At 42.8% G+C, this 15864-nt stretch overlaps 1 protein-coding gene across 4 annotated transcripts in view; it reads left to right on the top strand.

Moving 5' to 3' along the window:
* Window positions 1-15864, top strand: part of KIF26B (kinesin family member 26B) — a 270354-nt gene that overhangs the window by 78389 nt on the left and 176101 nt on the right. For 2 of the 4 annotated variants that reach the window (XM_081905776.1, XM_081905778.1), the window contains one exon: window positions 8436-8972. In XM_081905776.1, the coding sequence (XP_081761902.1) occupies window positions 8436-8972 (537 nt within the window). Of the gene's footprint in view, window positions 1-679; window positions 698-8435; window positions 8973-15864 lie in introns of those variants that run through there. The other 2 variants (XM_081905779.1, XM_081905777.1) reach the window with 2 other exon arrangements.

The following is a 15864-nucleotide window of genomic DNA, read 5'->3' as shown; positions in this document are numbered from 1 at the left end:
TGGCCCTGTCTATTGGACATTCCACATATTACTTTTTTACATCTAAGAATGTAATGTTTGAATGTGACAAAATGCATATTTTCAATACACATGTATCATGAAGAGGCACTTGTGAGGAGCTGTGATTGGCTTCAGCCCCGTTCTGAGGTTTCACTCGCTAGCAAAAACAGATCTGAAATTGTATGTAAGAGAATACCTGGCACATAACACAAATTTTAAGCAAGCAAGATATTTATTATATGAAAGCTGCAATGATCCTGTTTGTGTGAGTTTGGTGGTGCCCTGTAAGACAAAAGGTATCATGACATCAGTGTAGCTTTTTGTGTTGGGTGAAGCAAACCCAAACTGCAAAATTTGAGAATACTGTATTTAGTCACCTTTCCAGCTTTTTGCTTGGGAAGAAAGGTAATTTGTAACTGTTGCTGATAGCAGTTTTGCTCATTTGTATTCACTGCGTTAAAACCACAGGCTCTGTTTGCTCAGGACTCCCACAGATTTCAGTTTATTCGAGCATTCTGTTATTTCAACAGAAACGGTGTCAGTTTAACAGTTGGGAGCACCAGTTTTTTCAGCAGTCAGAGCCAAAGACTTTCAAAGGTGGCAAGTCTCCGTGGCAGTTAATCTAGTTTTAGAGAAGAGTGTGTGTCCTTAGGTTAAGAAACAACATCATCTGGAAGTTGGCCCAGATGTATGGAATGTACGTGCACTCAGAATACACACGGTTTCCACCACCACAATCAAGAAATAAAGCTGTTAATTTTTCTATCCTGTCCTTTGAAAAGATGGCAAAGGCATTGCTTAAACAAAGTAGCTTCTGTGCTAGCAAGCTAGAGGCACAAAACAAAATTCCTTAGAATGGTAAAAAGAAAACGGCCCTTGTGGCTTCTATCAGAGAAACTGCATCAGTTCCCATCAGTGTTTCTTAATTAGTTTTCTTACCCCCTGCTGCAAGTGAAGGTCTGGAAGTTACATTTCTGTCAGGGCAAAGATGTGAAGCCCTTGATCTCTCTTCTTCTTCCACCTTTCCCAACGCTTGGTATGACTGATTGATCACCTAACACAGGTCCTTGCTACCTTCTCTGTTGAAGGAGATGAGTCCCTACCCAGCACGACTCCAAGTGGGAGTTAATTTCCATGGCTCAGCTATGCTTGAAAATATATAGCATCTATTGTCTTACTTTTCACTTATTCAGTTGCCCACCAGTATATTGTATTTACTTACTTATTTCTTTATTTACATACATACATACGTCTTTCTAGGCCACTTTTCCATTCAAAGATTTCAAAGCAGAAAGCAGATTTTTTTAAAAAAAAACATCACTATAACACACTTAAAACATAAAATAAAATACAGGAAGCAGTGAAACATAATGAATAAACCATCAGTAAAAGCCAACAATGCAAAGCCAGGACAGTGACTACATTGAAGATCAATAGTCCAGCAAATTATGGCTTGACAATTTGCCAGGGGCATATGAATCTATAGGACACAGGAGGAGACAAAGCAGTATTCTCCAGATGTTGGGAGTACAACTTCTTGCCTACCCTGACTATTGGCCACGCTGTCTTGGGCTGATGAGAGTTGCATTCCCTCTGGGGGACACCCCATTGGTTGCCCCTGCTTGGGCACCCTAACTCTCCTTGCCACTCCCACTGTTTATTCTGTGCAGCTTCCTAGTGGTATGTTGGAAGCCCAACGGGCTTCCCAAGGGCAATAGCCTCCTGGCAGCAGCACGGCTGCAACTCACCTGACGGAGGAAGCAGTTGCATAGCGTGAGTTGCTGGTGCCTGGGGCGGGGCAAGTGTTGTGCCCCTGGTGGATGGGGCAGCTGGGGTGGCACTGCACGTGGAGGGAAGGGCGAGCCAGCTCAAACTCATCGGCCGGCCCAGGGGCAGGGCACGGGTGGGCGTCACTTCGCTTGGTTGCTCCCTGCTCAGACTTATGTGCCTGGGGCCACCACCTCTCTGCCCCCCCCATGCTACGCCATTAGGAGGAAGGGGAGAAGCAAGGTGGAGGCAAGGTGGTGAGGTCAGGGCTGTCTGGGTGCACCGGTGGGAGCAGCAGATTGGCTCTGCTGGTGCCAGCGTGCAACCCTGACTTCACCACCCCTTTGCCTCTCCCCCTCCCACTTTGGTTGAGTGACAGCCGTGCTGCTGCTGGGAGGCTATTGCTGCAGCTTAGACCTGCTGGGTGAACTGCTGCACGGTTCAGCCCAGCATATCGTTAGTATACTGCAGTCACAGTGGCAAGGAGAGTTAGGGTGGTCTACAATGTAGACTCTACATACTGAAAGAATGCCTAAAATTACAGTGGCCATTTGTACTATGTCACAGAGGTCGGTCCTCTCTGTGGAGGGTTATCAGGGGATAGCCCTGTATTTGAAGGATTGCCTGTTTCGAGTCTGGCTTAAAGGTCAGGAAGCATAAGAAGAAATTTCAGGGGCCTTTCAAGTGCCCATCAATGTTTAACACCTGGACGGCAAACTGTGCAGGCAATGTTCATTTGATCACATTCTTCCCCACTGTGAAATGCATTGATTTCTATTAAATTATACTAATTCTAAATTTGCATCTCTAGATTATCAGATGCAGATATACATGTGTTTTATCCCCCCCCTTTCATAGATGCATTTCTTAATTTTAGTTACTGTAAAAGAGGACACCCTACCTAAAACCCCTGGCAAGGATCAGCTCTCCATTTTACTATATGCTGGGCAAAATGAATGGAAAAGGGCTACAGTGATAAGACGCAGCAGGTGGATGACACAAGCAAATGGGGTAAGGAAAAGAAGAAGAAGGCAGCAGTGGGGCTGGCATGTTTCACATATCCTAGCTGTATGGACAATATATAGCTCACCACCTGCTTAACCCTTTTTAACTTAGACATTTGCGGTACAATTGTTTTTGCGACTCCTATTCATTCTGGAATTCCTTCTTTTTCTTATGGTTCTAGCTTATACTCATGATTCTGAGCTTGTGTTGCACTGAATGGTTAAATTCACTTTCAGTCGCTTCCTTCTCAACTTTTTGTTTGAAACTGAATCAAATCTCCTTTTGTTTGAAAGAAGCATATGGTTATAACCTTGAATAATTATCTCGGTTTTGAGCTCCTCTCCCCAGCTGGCACTTTGGAAATGGATGCCAAAATGCCGTGGACTTTTCAAGTCGACATGAAGTCTCACAAGCAGACCTATTTCTGTTACATTTCCCGCTGAGTTTTAAAGCCTAAGAAGCTCAGATAGTGTGCATAACTTAGCATCCTCCTGTTGCGTATGCTATGGAACCCAAACTGTACATAGCTTGAAGTCCTTATGCCTGTTTTATACACACCTGTGGGACTAATAACTTGCTGCTCATTAAGCCCACCAACATGCCCCCTGGAACTCATACAGAAAGTGTACTGATGCCAAAACATAGCAGTTATGCTATTCCAGCAATCTGTTTCTGGAGCTTTGATGCACATAATAGTGATCTAACTTCCTCCATACCGTCTGCAATATATGATGCCCATTCCAGTTTCAGTAACTTTTCCTGGCATGATCTCTTAACATTTCTGCCAAGGATAAAGTTTGAGCTTTCTTATCCACTAATTTTTCCGCTTCTGTCCACTCCCAGAAGCCATGTTTTCAGGAGACCCTTGTATGCTATCCCATTCTGATTAATGTTCACCGTATCTCATTTGTAGCCTGAGTTTTGTTTCTTTGAAAACTGTTTTTTATCAGTAATGGTCAGGCTAACTTGAAGCTGGTTTTGTAATGTTCATGAAGGGAACTCTTGTTTCCTCAACAAGACGCAGATCACTCATTACATTTTGAAAACTTCAAATAGGGGGTACAGGAAACTCCCCATTTCTGTGCGTTCAAGGCATGCACAACTGCACATGCTCGAATCACCATGAACCTGGAAGTGGCACCAAAAGGGGACAAAACAGCCCTAAAAGAGCAGAAAACAGCAAAAATGATGCAAAAACAGTGTCTAGCAGTCCCATGAGCCTTTGCAAGTACAATCCTAGGAGCTCTTGCACAGACCTTTAAGGCCTGTGGAGATTTGGACTTTGAGCAAGGAAGTTTGGAGGGAGTGATTGTGGTGTTTGCAGGTTTATTCAATGGTGTTCCCAATATCCGCCATTTCACTTAAATGCACAGTGCCTCAGAACGTAACCACCACGTAAATGGGGAGTTTGACAACTGGTGATCCAGATCATGGGATCGCTTTAGATACATTTATGAAGCTGGGCCTATACTTTCCCTGCTGTTCTCTTCCTGAAGGGTGGTTTTTCATATGACTTCACTGCTTATCTTTATATCTTTCAAGAGTGACAGGAGACTTACGTAACTTAAGTGAAATGAGGGACTGAGAAGATCTATATGCACATATTGCGTTGGAAATGTGTGTGGAGGTCTGTCAGGCTCCTTGACTGTATCTGGGGCAGCTGCTATCCACTGCTGGTGGTGCCAACTATAACTGCATTGTCAGGGTGCATTAGATGTAATGCACCTGCCTGGCTTGGTGTTGCAGAATGTAAGGCTCCTTGTACCCTCTGGAGGTCATCTACCAAGATATGTGCTGCTAGATGACATCTGAGAAGGAAATGAAGTTCGTTTCAATATTGATACACAGCTAAGGTTGCTAGTGCACAGCCCTTGCCGAAACTGCTACAGTTTGTAGATGCTGGGCATACTTCAGAAAAAGCTTTCCTTTCCTAAGATTTATTTATAATAGTGTCTGGGATCTTTCATGCTGAACCGTGTTTGGAGATGAATATAAGATGTACCTACTCCCAAGTGAAGCCCTTTGCCAGAGAGTGGTTAAGTTTCAAAGAACAACACCGGGCCTGTTGTATTCAGGAGCTGAAGCAGGAGAACTGGCAGAGGTTTGACAGCCCTGACCAATCAAGCAGGTAGAAAACAAATTATACAGAAGGCAGGGTCTTAGTCTTACTGCAATGCTGGCAACCTCCTTGGGGTGCTGTGGAGAAAAGCTCAGAGCTCCTCTGCGTCTTTCTGAGCATGTGTATGAATGGACTGAAAACACAATGTACCTCTTATTTATATTGGGAATCAGCAGTGGCTGGTGCACACTGGAACTGGTAGGGCGGAACCCTTATCTGTATTGTGTACCAAGGATGTTAAGGAATGTAGTTCCATTAGTGAGGAAAGAGCTGATTCCTGAGATGCTGAATCTGGTGATTTCCTTATCAGTGTTACTGGACAGATTAGGTATGTAACTCTGAAGTAGTAGTAATAGTAATAAGAAAGCGTAGTTGTTTATCTGTTTGACATCTGCTGAGAAGGCATTTCACAGGTTGGGTGCCACTACCGAAAAGGCCCTCTTCCTGGTTCCCTGTAACCTCACTTCTCACAGTGAGGGAACCACCAAAAGCCCCTCAGAGCTGGACCTCCACATCTAGGCTGAATGATGGGAGTGGATATGCTTTTTCAGGCAGTGCAAGTAGATAAATAGGTACTGCTGAGGTGGGAAGGTAACCGGCATTTCCGTCCCATTGTGCCAGAAGCGGTTTAGTCATGCTGGCCACATGACCTGGAAAGCTGCCTGTGGACAAACGACGGCTCCCTTGGCCTGTAGCAAGATGAGTGCCACACCCCATAGTCGCCTTTTACTGGACTTAACTGTCTAGGGGTCCTTTACCTTTACCTTTACAGGGTATATTATCAGTTCTGCATCAATACAGATGTTTCAGATCCTTGTGCCTGTGCATGAATGAGCTTGTTCACCTGTGCTATATAGTTTTATTGGAGGCTACCCGTAGGTTGGACTGTGATATTTCTTTGAAGCGATGCATGATGGTGTTGAACAGTAGGCTGCTGAGGCATTTTCTGAACTGAATTAGCCAGCCTGTGACTTGATGCGTTTCAGTCCCTACCAGTGCTTCCCCCATCATTTCCTAGGGATGCCCCTCTTGGGCATCTGTTGACAGAACTTCACTTCAGCCACTTTGCATAAAGAGGTATCATGATTTATTAATCAATTAATCACAGCATGCTGAGTAGCTGTTCACGGTATTTAAACAGTGAAAATAAAAATGGTTTAGCATATAATAGAGATGTAGTGTAATTAATACAGCCTCCCAACAGTGAATCCTCCTCTCCCCCTCCTTCCTAAGACCCGCTGCACATTTTCCTCCCAGCAAACAAGCATTAGCATTGTGGAATCTGTTTGCTTTGGCTGTTAGTTCAGGATCCTGTCTCTTCTTTCCTCTAAGAAAATCATATTTATCAAAAATATAGAGGTTTCCTGGGAGAACTACAGGAAGTGACCACCACTGTCATGCCTTATTCAGAAGTTTCCAGAAGCATCTGTCTGGTTGTTGTTGAAAACACAATACTGCACTGGATTGGTTGTGGTCTCATTCAACAAACAAGCTGATATTCTTAAAAGACAAACATTTTCTTAAGTGTCTTAAAGCAACAGCCAAAAGGCATAAGCTCTTCTTGAGATGGTGTAGAGATACGTAGCTTTCATGGAAATGTTATAGCAACCTTCCCCAACCTGGTGCCTTCTGCATTTTTTGGACTAAAACACCCATCAGCCCCAGCCAGCACTTGACTATGGTTTGTTTGAAACAAGCCAATTTCAAACTATGTTTAGTGAAGCTGACTTTTTTCAATAAACCATCATTAAGTTGAGCCACATACTAGCTCCATCACTGCCTCTGGGTCTAGGAGTCTTCAGAACCTCAGCAGGTCTTTTGTACTCATAGCTCTTCATGGTGGAGAACATACTCAAAACGTTCCATTGCCCACTTTCATCATAGGACTCCACTCTGTTTTGTTTTATATGCACAGAGTTCTCTGCTGAGGCAGCCCAAATTCTTTTGGTAGCTCTCCTCTTTTCCTTCCATCTCCTTGTGTTGTAGATCTCTCTCTCCTTGGTCTCTAAACCATCTTTGACCTCTTGTCTGCACTTCTCCTCAGTTGCTCCTGCCCACCCCCTCCGTCTCCTGCCTACTGAGACCCAGAGAGAATGCTCTTAGATGCTGCAAACACTTTAGCTTTCAACCCTCAAGTGTTTTGTCAGCTTAGCTGCTGAGTCATCAGAGAATGCAAGCATTTGTCAGAATCCTTTCACATCACAGTTTAGGGTTTTGGTGTAATGCTAAACTGTGATTTACTGACTCCAGAAACCTAAGCTTCTGCTCTCCTCACTGACAAGATGGAGGAGGGACGGGGTGGGAAGAAGCATGTGAGCCCAAAGTTCACATAGTCTCATTGTTATCACACTAAACTATGGGTAAGCATGATGTCAAAATGCAGTCTTTGTCTCACTATATATCATGTCTTGATTTGTACTTGTGCTGGTAGTTCTTGCATTCCTGCTCTGTTTGTCACATATTTATCTGGTAGAGTTAATTGTGTGTGCAGGACCCTGTGTGATGGGGTTCATTGTGTGAAGTACACAAGGTTTCATGTATGCAAAATCCTACTGTAGAGCAGGTGGTGGACTAGATATTTTGAAAGCTAAGATTTGGGTTTCCTTTAGGATGGTCACTCACATAGCTTCCATAAAGAAAAATGGGCCATGAGATGAAAGCCAGTTTTTTGTTTGTTTTTTGGCTAGTCTGGCTAGACTGCCCTATCCAAGGGCAGTCTTGATTATCCCGTATTACCACCAAGACAGTGGTACCACGGGTGGTCCGTTCTTAACCTGAAACTTTTCTTAACCTGAGGTACCACTTTAGCTACTGGGGCCTCCTGCTGCTGCCGTGCTGCCGCCTCTCAATTTCTGTTCTCATGCTGAAGCAAAGTTCTTAACCCGAGGTACTGTTTCTGGGTTAGCGGAGTCTGTAACCTGAAGTGTCTGTAACCTGAGGTACCACTGTACTTGATTATTTTGGTGGTAGAAAATGGATTTCTTAAAAAGGTAAATAATGGATAATTTGATTGATTGATTGATATACTACCCTTCTTTCTGAAGAAGCCCGTTAAGTTTGCACTATATCATGAAATTCAATATTAAAAGACTCTTAATGGGCAGCATTGTATGCTTGGTTTGATCAGTGGACACAACTAATGATCAAAGTACCTCTCCACTTGTTGTTGGAAGCCAGCCAACTTGATCAGTGGTTAGGGATGATATGAACTGAAGCCCAATAACATCTGGAGGACCTCCAGTTCCCAATCCCTGCTCAGAATAATTTCTTTTTTGTGTGTGAAGTTGAAGTAATCTTATGGGTAATTTTAGCACAGTTTGAAAATGCAAATGGGAAAGATCTTCATGAGTCAACTCCCAAATGAACGTCTCAGTGGTATTCAAAAATACGACTGCTAATTAAGATCCGGCAGAAGCATGGGGATTCTTTTTCACTTGTTAATAAAATGAATTAATAACAACCAGTGGTAGAATTTGGATTTAATTTTTTCCCTATCATCCAATTTTAATTGTCTACTTCTCTCCTCGTTCTCTCTTATTGTTAGGACCCGGCTTTCTCTTCTGCAATTCACGACAAGCTGCAGGTGCCCAACACCACCCGGAAGGCATGGAACGAAAGAGACAACCGGTGCGACGTGTGTGCCACTCACTTGAACCAGCTGAAGCAGGAAGCGATTCAGATGGTGCTGACCCTCGAACAGGCTGCCAACACTGAACATTGCGATGCTTCTCCTGGCTCCCCTCCTCCTCCTCTCCCCAACATCCCCACCTTGGTGGGCTCGCGACATATGGGCAGCCTGCAGCCCAGGGACTGGGCGTACATGTCTGCTCCTTATGCTACATCCAATTATGCTGGCTTTCTGCCTAACAAACTCAGCGGGAAACAGAACAACATAGGGATCGTTAATGGGATAGAGAAGAAAAATGGTTCCTTGGGACATCAGGCAAAGGTCAGTGTACAGATGGCCACCAGCCCCAGCAATGGTAACATCCTGAATTCTGTGGCTATCCAGGCTCATCAGTACCTAGACGGCACCTGGTCCTTGTCGAGAACAAATGGCGTTACTCTGTATCCCTATCAAGTAAGTAGCGTTAGAAAGGCACCCCCCCCAATAATATCTCTAGAATACTTTGTGGATTTGAGTAATACATATTAAGAAGTTGTATCAACACAATCATATTATTGAACAAGCCGTAATTTACCTCATTTGTAAAAACCGGAAGTCAGCCCCCTCCTCCCCAGTCACTCATAACATACAGCCGTATTTCTACAGCTTTTATCTCTGATAACCATCCTGTGGTTCAGAAAATTAACACTGCAAATCATGCCAAAGGACCATGTGCTTCAACAGGCCTACTTGTCCTGAAAAAGCCAGAACAGGGTATTGCTTTATGGCTGGAAGGTTAATAAACATGGACTGTTGAGACTCATTAATAATAGTATAGAAGTCGAAAGTTCAGAGGCACTCTTCCGTATTAGAAATCCTGGTTGTAGCAGTAGTAATAATGAAGAGAAATCCTGGTTATAATAATTATGTTGATGCAAATTGGAGGAACATGATAGTAGAAAAAGGCTCATGTAAATAATAATCAGAGTAGGGGTTTCCAAGATGAATACCCTGGCATTTGCATGGTTGATAATGAAGTATAATCCCACACGAGATACGTGGGCAATTTTTATTGTGAGAAGATTTGTGAACTGCTGATGTCTTATTGGCAGTAAAAAAAAAGATGGGTCACACTGTTCAAAATATCTGCAGAATCCATTAATTAGTGTCTAGATATGTTTGTTATGTATCTTTGGGAGAGCATGGTAGAATTATTGGATCTATTATGTTGGGAAGCGAATGAAATTGCTGAAGCTATAAAGTAGATGTATTAATATGATGTAACAGTTAAACAGCCTCACCCTAAAGGTGTTCAGTGGTACAAAGTGCCAGGTAAATATGGATAGGTTTGCAGGCTTGCATGGTGGTATGCTTACCCCCTCCCCTTGGGCAGAACACTTGACAGGAAGAAATGTAACATCCCTGCTATGGAAAGCTGTAGTTGCGAAATTTCAGCATGCCATGAAGCTGTTAAAAGCATGTTAGGAACTAAGCTGCCCCCAAAGGTGTTGATCCTGTGCACATGTAATAATTTTTGGTCACTTTTTCTCCCTTTCAAATGGTAACAGTGTGTCTGGGTAACTTTCAAGAGCCAGTGTGGTGTAGTGGTTAGGAGCGGTAGTCTCGTAATCTGGAGAACCGGGTTCGAGTCTCCGCTCCTCCACATGCAGCTGCTGGGTGACCTTGGGCCAGTCACACTTCTGTGAAGTCTCTCAGCCCCACTCACCTCACAGAGTGCTTGTTGTGGGGGAGGAAGGGAAAAGAGATTGTTGGCCGCTTTGAGACTCCTTAAAGGGAGTGAAAGGCGGGATATCAAATCCAAACTCTTCTTCTTCTTCTTCAAGTTCCATAGCGTAACACTGGGGAACCTTAACTATCCCCTCCCTGGCCACAGTCAACAACAGGAGCTTTCCCCCTAATGATAATTGCTGTGGTGGTAGGGATTTTTGTGGAGATCATGGCTGACCGTCCTAATTAACCCCCCTCTCAGTATTACCTTCCCCCACAAAAAAGAATGCTGATGTGCATTTAACAAAACATCACTAAGCCTAACCTGAGGCTTTTGTACCATTGTTGTTGTTTGTTGTTGTTGTTATTGTTACTACTATTATGCCACCCTGAATCCAAAGATCACAGGGCAATTTACAGTATAAAACCACAAAATACATTTGCTATACAAAATCATGCTACAGGCTACATCTGAGAAATGCTGAGCTAACGGGACCAGGAATAAAAAATAATCTCATTGGATAAAGAGCATTGCAGTTCCAGGAGTGGGTTCATTGCCCTCTGCATCATCGTTTGTCAGGCTGATGCCCAGGAACAAGAGCTGTAGCCCTGGCTAGACTTAATGGCTCCCCGACGTGGGCATCTCCCCTTTGTAAATTAGCTTTCAGTTAGATAGTCTAGACAGCCTGCCAGAAATGGTTGACTGCTTTGAAGCCTGATCTTATTTTTCCTTCTGATTCTCTGCCTCTCAGATAAGAGGAAACCTTGGCATCATAATGGGATGCTGAACTTGGAGGCAGGCTTGCATATTGAGGACACTTCTTGTTAGCAAGATGCAAAGGGTGTAGTTCAAGTTCATGGTAAATAGTTCCCAGCTGCCTATTTCTGAAGTGGCCCCTGTGGATGTGCCATTAGCAGCAGCTTCATCTGTATCAGTTAGCAGGTGATAAAATTCTGGTCCAGCCATTTGGCACCATGTAGGACAGTATGTGTGAAGAGGAAAGGATTAGCTGGGTAAACCCAGCCAGATGGGTGGGGTAGAAATAATAAATTATTATTATTATTATTACATATTGCACAGCTGTCCCGCTCTGGTCTGCAGTTGTTGGACTGTTGTTGTTGTTTAGTCGCTTAGTCGTGTCCGACTCTTCGTGACCCCATGGACCAGACCACGCCAGGCACTTCTGTCTTCCACTGCCTCCCACAATTTGGCCAAAGTCATGCTGGTAGCTTCGCGAACACTACCCAACCATCTCGTCCTCTGTCGTCCCCTTCTCCTTGTGCCCTCCATCTTTCCCAACATCAGGGTCTTTTCCAGGGAGTCTTCTCTTCTCATGAGGTGGCCAAAGTATTGGAGCCTCAGCTTCAGGATCTGTCCTTCCAGTGAGCACTCAGGGCTGATTTCCTTCAGAATGGAGAGGTTTGATCTTCTTGCAGTCCATGGGACTCTCAAGAGTCTCCTCCAGCACCAAACCTTGATCATTAGCTGAAAGTTGTTAGACTACAGTTTCATTCACCTCTGACCTATTGGCCATGCCAGCTGGGTCTGATGTTTTCTTAGAGTGTGTTGATGATAGCATCCAGTTGCAGGTTCAATCCCCATATGGGACAGCTGCAGTTAGGGAGTTGGGCGAGATGAAGCTTAGGGTCCCTTCTAACTCTATAATTCTATGATAGTCAAAAAATCTTGGGGCACCATTTTGATTTTCCCTGCGCTACATGTCTATCGGCGTACTCACAGTCGGGACCGCTGCTTCATGCAGGGTTCTCAGTTATGTAGAAGACAGGCACATCTATACTCTTTCTAGTCGCACCTGTGACAGGGGTGACTCTTTTTTCAGCTTTAGCTGTAACTTGGAAATAATTGTAATAAAATATGATCAAGAAGACAAAGATGCTAAAAGAATTTGCAGTTTCAGGATGCAGTACATATAAATTAAAAACTTGATTCACTTTTATGTATTTGTCACTGAATTTACTGACAACCTTTCGTGCTAGAAAAACAAAGGTCCTTTATATTGTCTCTTTAATATTCCTTTAATGTAATACACATATTGTTGCTCTTTCTAACATACTTAAACGGTAACTCCCAGTTTTTAATGCACCGTTTCCAGGAAAACAAAGGCTTATTGAAGTCAGTGGAAAAAATCTTTTTACAGCCCTAGATCCCTGGAGTGTAAGGATGTGTTGCTAAACCCACACACCCAGTTCCCCCCTCCCCTGTTTCTTTTTGCAAACAAGTAGGAGGAACATCAGCAAAGGAATCATCATGACAGTTCTTTGCCACCCTAATATACTGAGTGCATGCAGAAACTTCCAGGACTTCCTATGTGTTTGTGAAGCAAAGTAGATTTATCGTAACAGCCTACTGGGGCCATTAAAGCACATTGCAGAGGTAGGATTATAAAAGAGGAATAAAACAAAAACTGATGGCAGCTTCTTGCATGTATATTTAGGTACAGACACCCAAGCACAAAATACACATGTACTGTTGCATCAGTTGTGAAGGGCACATGTGGGTATTTGAGGTCCATGAGAAAGAGATGGACACTGGGTCTTGGCTACAACATTTATTTGAGGACCAATGCACAATTGGTAATTCAACAATTAGCATGGCAGGGAAATAACAAATCCCCTGGGCTGGATTCCATTAACCCTCTGCGCTTGCAGAACCAGCACAAGGTTTTTGACTGGTGCAATGGGGCTCCCTCCTCTTCTCCTCTGTGCTCCCTGTGCCTCACCCCAAATAGTCTAGACAGGGAGGACAGGAAGGGTGGGGCGGGGTGAGAGGGAAGGTCTTTCTATCTGGCAAGCAGAAATGCTTGCACTGAGGGAATGCTCAGAAGAGTGTGGCAATGAGTGGTTTTTGTCTTACCCCCACAAGGGACTCGCTTGGTTTTGCGGTTTTGCTGCCCTTCAGACAGTCCACTCACACGCTCCTGCAGCCTATAGTGAAGATTGTGTAGAAGCGGAAATCCTCACAGTGGTTTCCTCCCAGGGCTGCTAGGAGTGTAAACGGCATATGATTGTAAATCGCTTTGTAACTTAAGATGACTGGAAGTTAAAAATAGTAATATATAGCTACATTCATCTGTTGATTGCCAGAATTTCATAAACCATTTCATCATCTTTTCCCCCTGGCTCTTTAGCGACTGCCATTCTTTTTCAAAATAATAATAATAATAATAATAATAATAATAATAATAATAATTTATTATTTATACCCCGCCCATCTGGCTGGGCCTCCCCAGCCACTCTGGGCGGCTTCCATAAAAACCAAAAATACAATAAAATATCACACGTTAAAAACTTCCCTGAACATAAAATAAGTAATGAATAGCTTTAGTGGGGTCATAAGTCATCAGCTGACCTTCTTACCATGAAGTCATCAATTGAGCTTGTGTATTACAGTAATTGGCTAATTATATCTGACTTTCAAACTAATAGTCTGGTTGTGTCCTTTTTTCTTTCTTTATACTAGGAAGGGAAGTTGGATTCCATACTAATTGTATTATTTTATTTTTTTACAATCACTCTGGAGTGATTTGATCTCACATGACATTTTTATGCATGGCTTCATGACCCTGAAATCATTCGTTTTCCCTTCACTCTACCAGACCAAACAAGGGAAGTGAGGGGAAAAGAGTCTCCCAGCAACTGAAAAGAGCTAAGGAGGCTTATCCTGTGAGTATGAGAGCCCCATGACTCTGCTGTGATGGGAAGAAGCAATCTGTGAGCTCTTAAAAAAAAAAGTGAGATAATCCTTTAATATAAGTGCATGACATGAGATCACAATTAGTAAGGATTTGGATTCTTGACTTTATCCAGTCTAGTTTGTTCTATAATATGAAACCGTCTCCTTCCTGTGAGACTATCTAGAATAATTTGGGCCAGGGAAAGCGGTTGCCAAGGGCAAGCAACTCTTAAAATTTAGCGAAGCCATGTAGCTCTCCTGATGGAAAGTGGCCACCACATCATCCTGTAAAGAGCAATTCATTTATTAAAGAATTTATCACAAGATGTTTGAAGCAGTCCCATTGCTACAACTTTGGATATATGCAGTACAGTTCACTTCATAAGTGGTTACAGAACTTTTGGTTAACTTTTCCCTCTTAATTAAATTATTTAATTCAAGTCTCTTAGAATGAAAAGGGAGATAAATGGGCCCTCAATAATTGAGGTATTTCCCCCTCATCTTTGTTTTCCTCTTGAGACGAGGTATTTCCCCCTCATCTTTGTTTTCCTCTTGAGACAAGGACATATTGTTTAGGGATACACACGCAAAGTGTTTCCAGAATGACCCAACTTACTGAGTAAAGAAAGAGAGCAAGAATACCTGAGGTGCTCTGACCATGCAGGCAAATGTGAAGACCTGCCAACTTCCACTTAAAATAACATTTGAGCATTGATTTCCCCGCATTGCATTTGTTGTGCTCAGTTTCAGCTTCCTTTCAGCTTCACTTATCTGATGAAATAGACCCCTGTCCACAAAAGCTTATGGCATAATTAATGTGTAAGTCTTTTAACAGAAGAAAGTGGTTAACAAGAACAACCCAAATTATTTTGCTTTTTATTAAACATTTAGGAATATCTGGATAAATGCAAAAATTAAAATACCACTGTGGTTTTATTTATTTTAGTTTAACTAAGGGGATGTTATAGTTTGACTACTACTGCTCAGTCTCAAACACCCCTTTCTTGAGTGAAGTGCTGGAGAGGGTGATGGTGTTTCAGCAGCAGACACTTTTTGGGGAAAGTAATTACCTGGGATCACACCTGTGTTTAGCATGGACAGAAGCTCTGTTGAATGAGAGCTGTCCAAAAGAATGTCCTTAGTAGGTTGTGTCCTGAATATCTCTCTTGATTTAAATATAAAGTTGATAGACATCTGTGCTTATTCATTTATTAACACTTTTTATCTTGTCATTCAACAATAAAGACCTCAAAGGTGGCTCCCAACTATAACTAAAATGCAGAATCCCTATAGCGAGCTAATATGTAGCATAGTGAAGTCTCTGGCTCACATTTTGCCTTTGCCACAAACTTATTCGGTAGCCTTGGGCAAACGACTCTTTATAACCTCAGTGCTATATTATTTATTTCTATCCTTTTAGAAGGCAGGTTTGTAGTCTCTTCAGTGGCAGCCTCATTAAGAAGCTATTTTTGATTCAAAAATATAATTTCATAATTTGTTTATACCTCTTCATAAACAATCATCAGACCACTTATAGACCCCTTATCTTCAGCACTGACCATCATTTTGTATTGGGCAATATACAATAATGTAATGTGTGAAACATCCTTTAGTCTGAGTAGGTCTAGTTCAGGGTTTCTGCCACAAACTGACTTTATGGAAGGTATGAATGACATGAATGAAGAATGCCATTTGACCAGCTGCTTCTAAACTTTATACCCGCACTGATTGTATTTTCCCAAAGAGCATATAGAGGTTACACATGGCCAGAGGTGATGAAGAATCACTCCAGGATAATGGAACGACATTAAATGCAACTATCTGCTATAAGACAGAATGAGATGGTGCATCACCTTTCACAGCCATCTCACGTAGCTGGTTATCCCCAGAAGAGTTCAAAGATTCAAGAACAGAGGCTAATGACCTGTCACCTTTGAAAGTGTT

The sequence above is a fragment of the Podarcis melisellensis genome, assembly GCF_964234715.1.
Source record: "Podarcis melisellensis genome assembly, chromosome: 3".
NCBI lineage: Eukaryota > Metazoa > Chordata > Lepidosauria > Squamata > Lacertidae > Podarcis > Podarcis melisellensis.
This window is presented reverse-complemented; position numbering and strand designations above follow the sequence as displayed.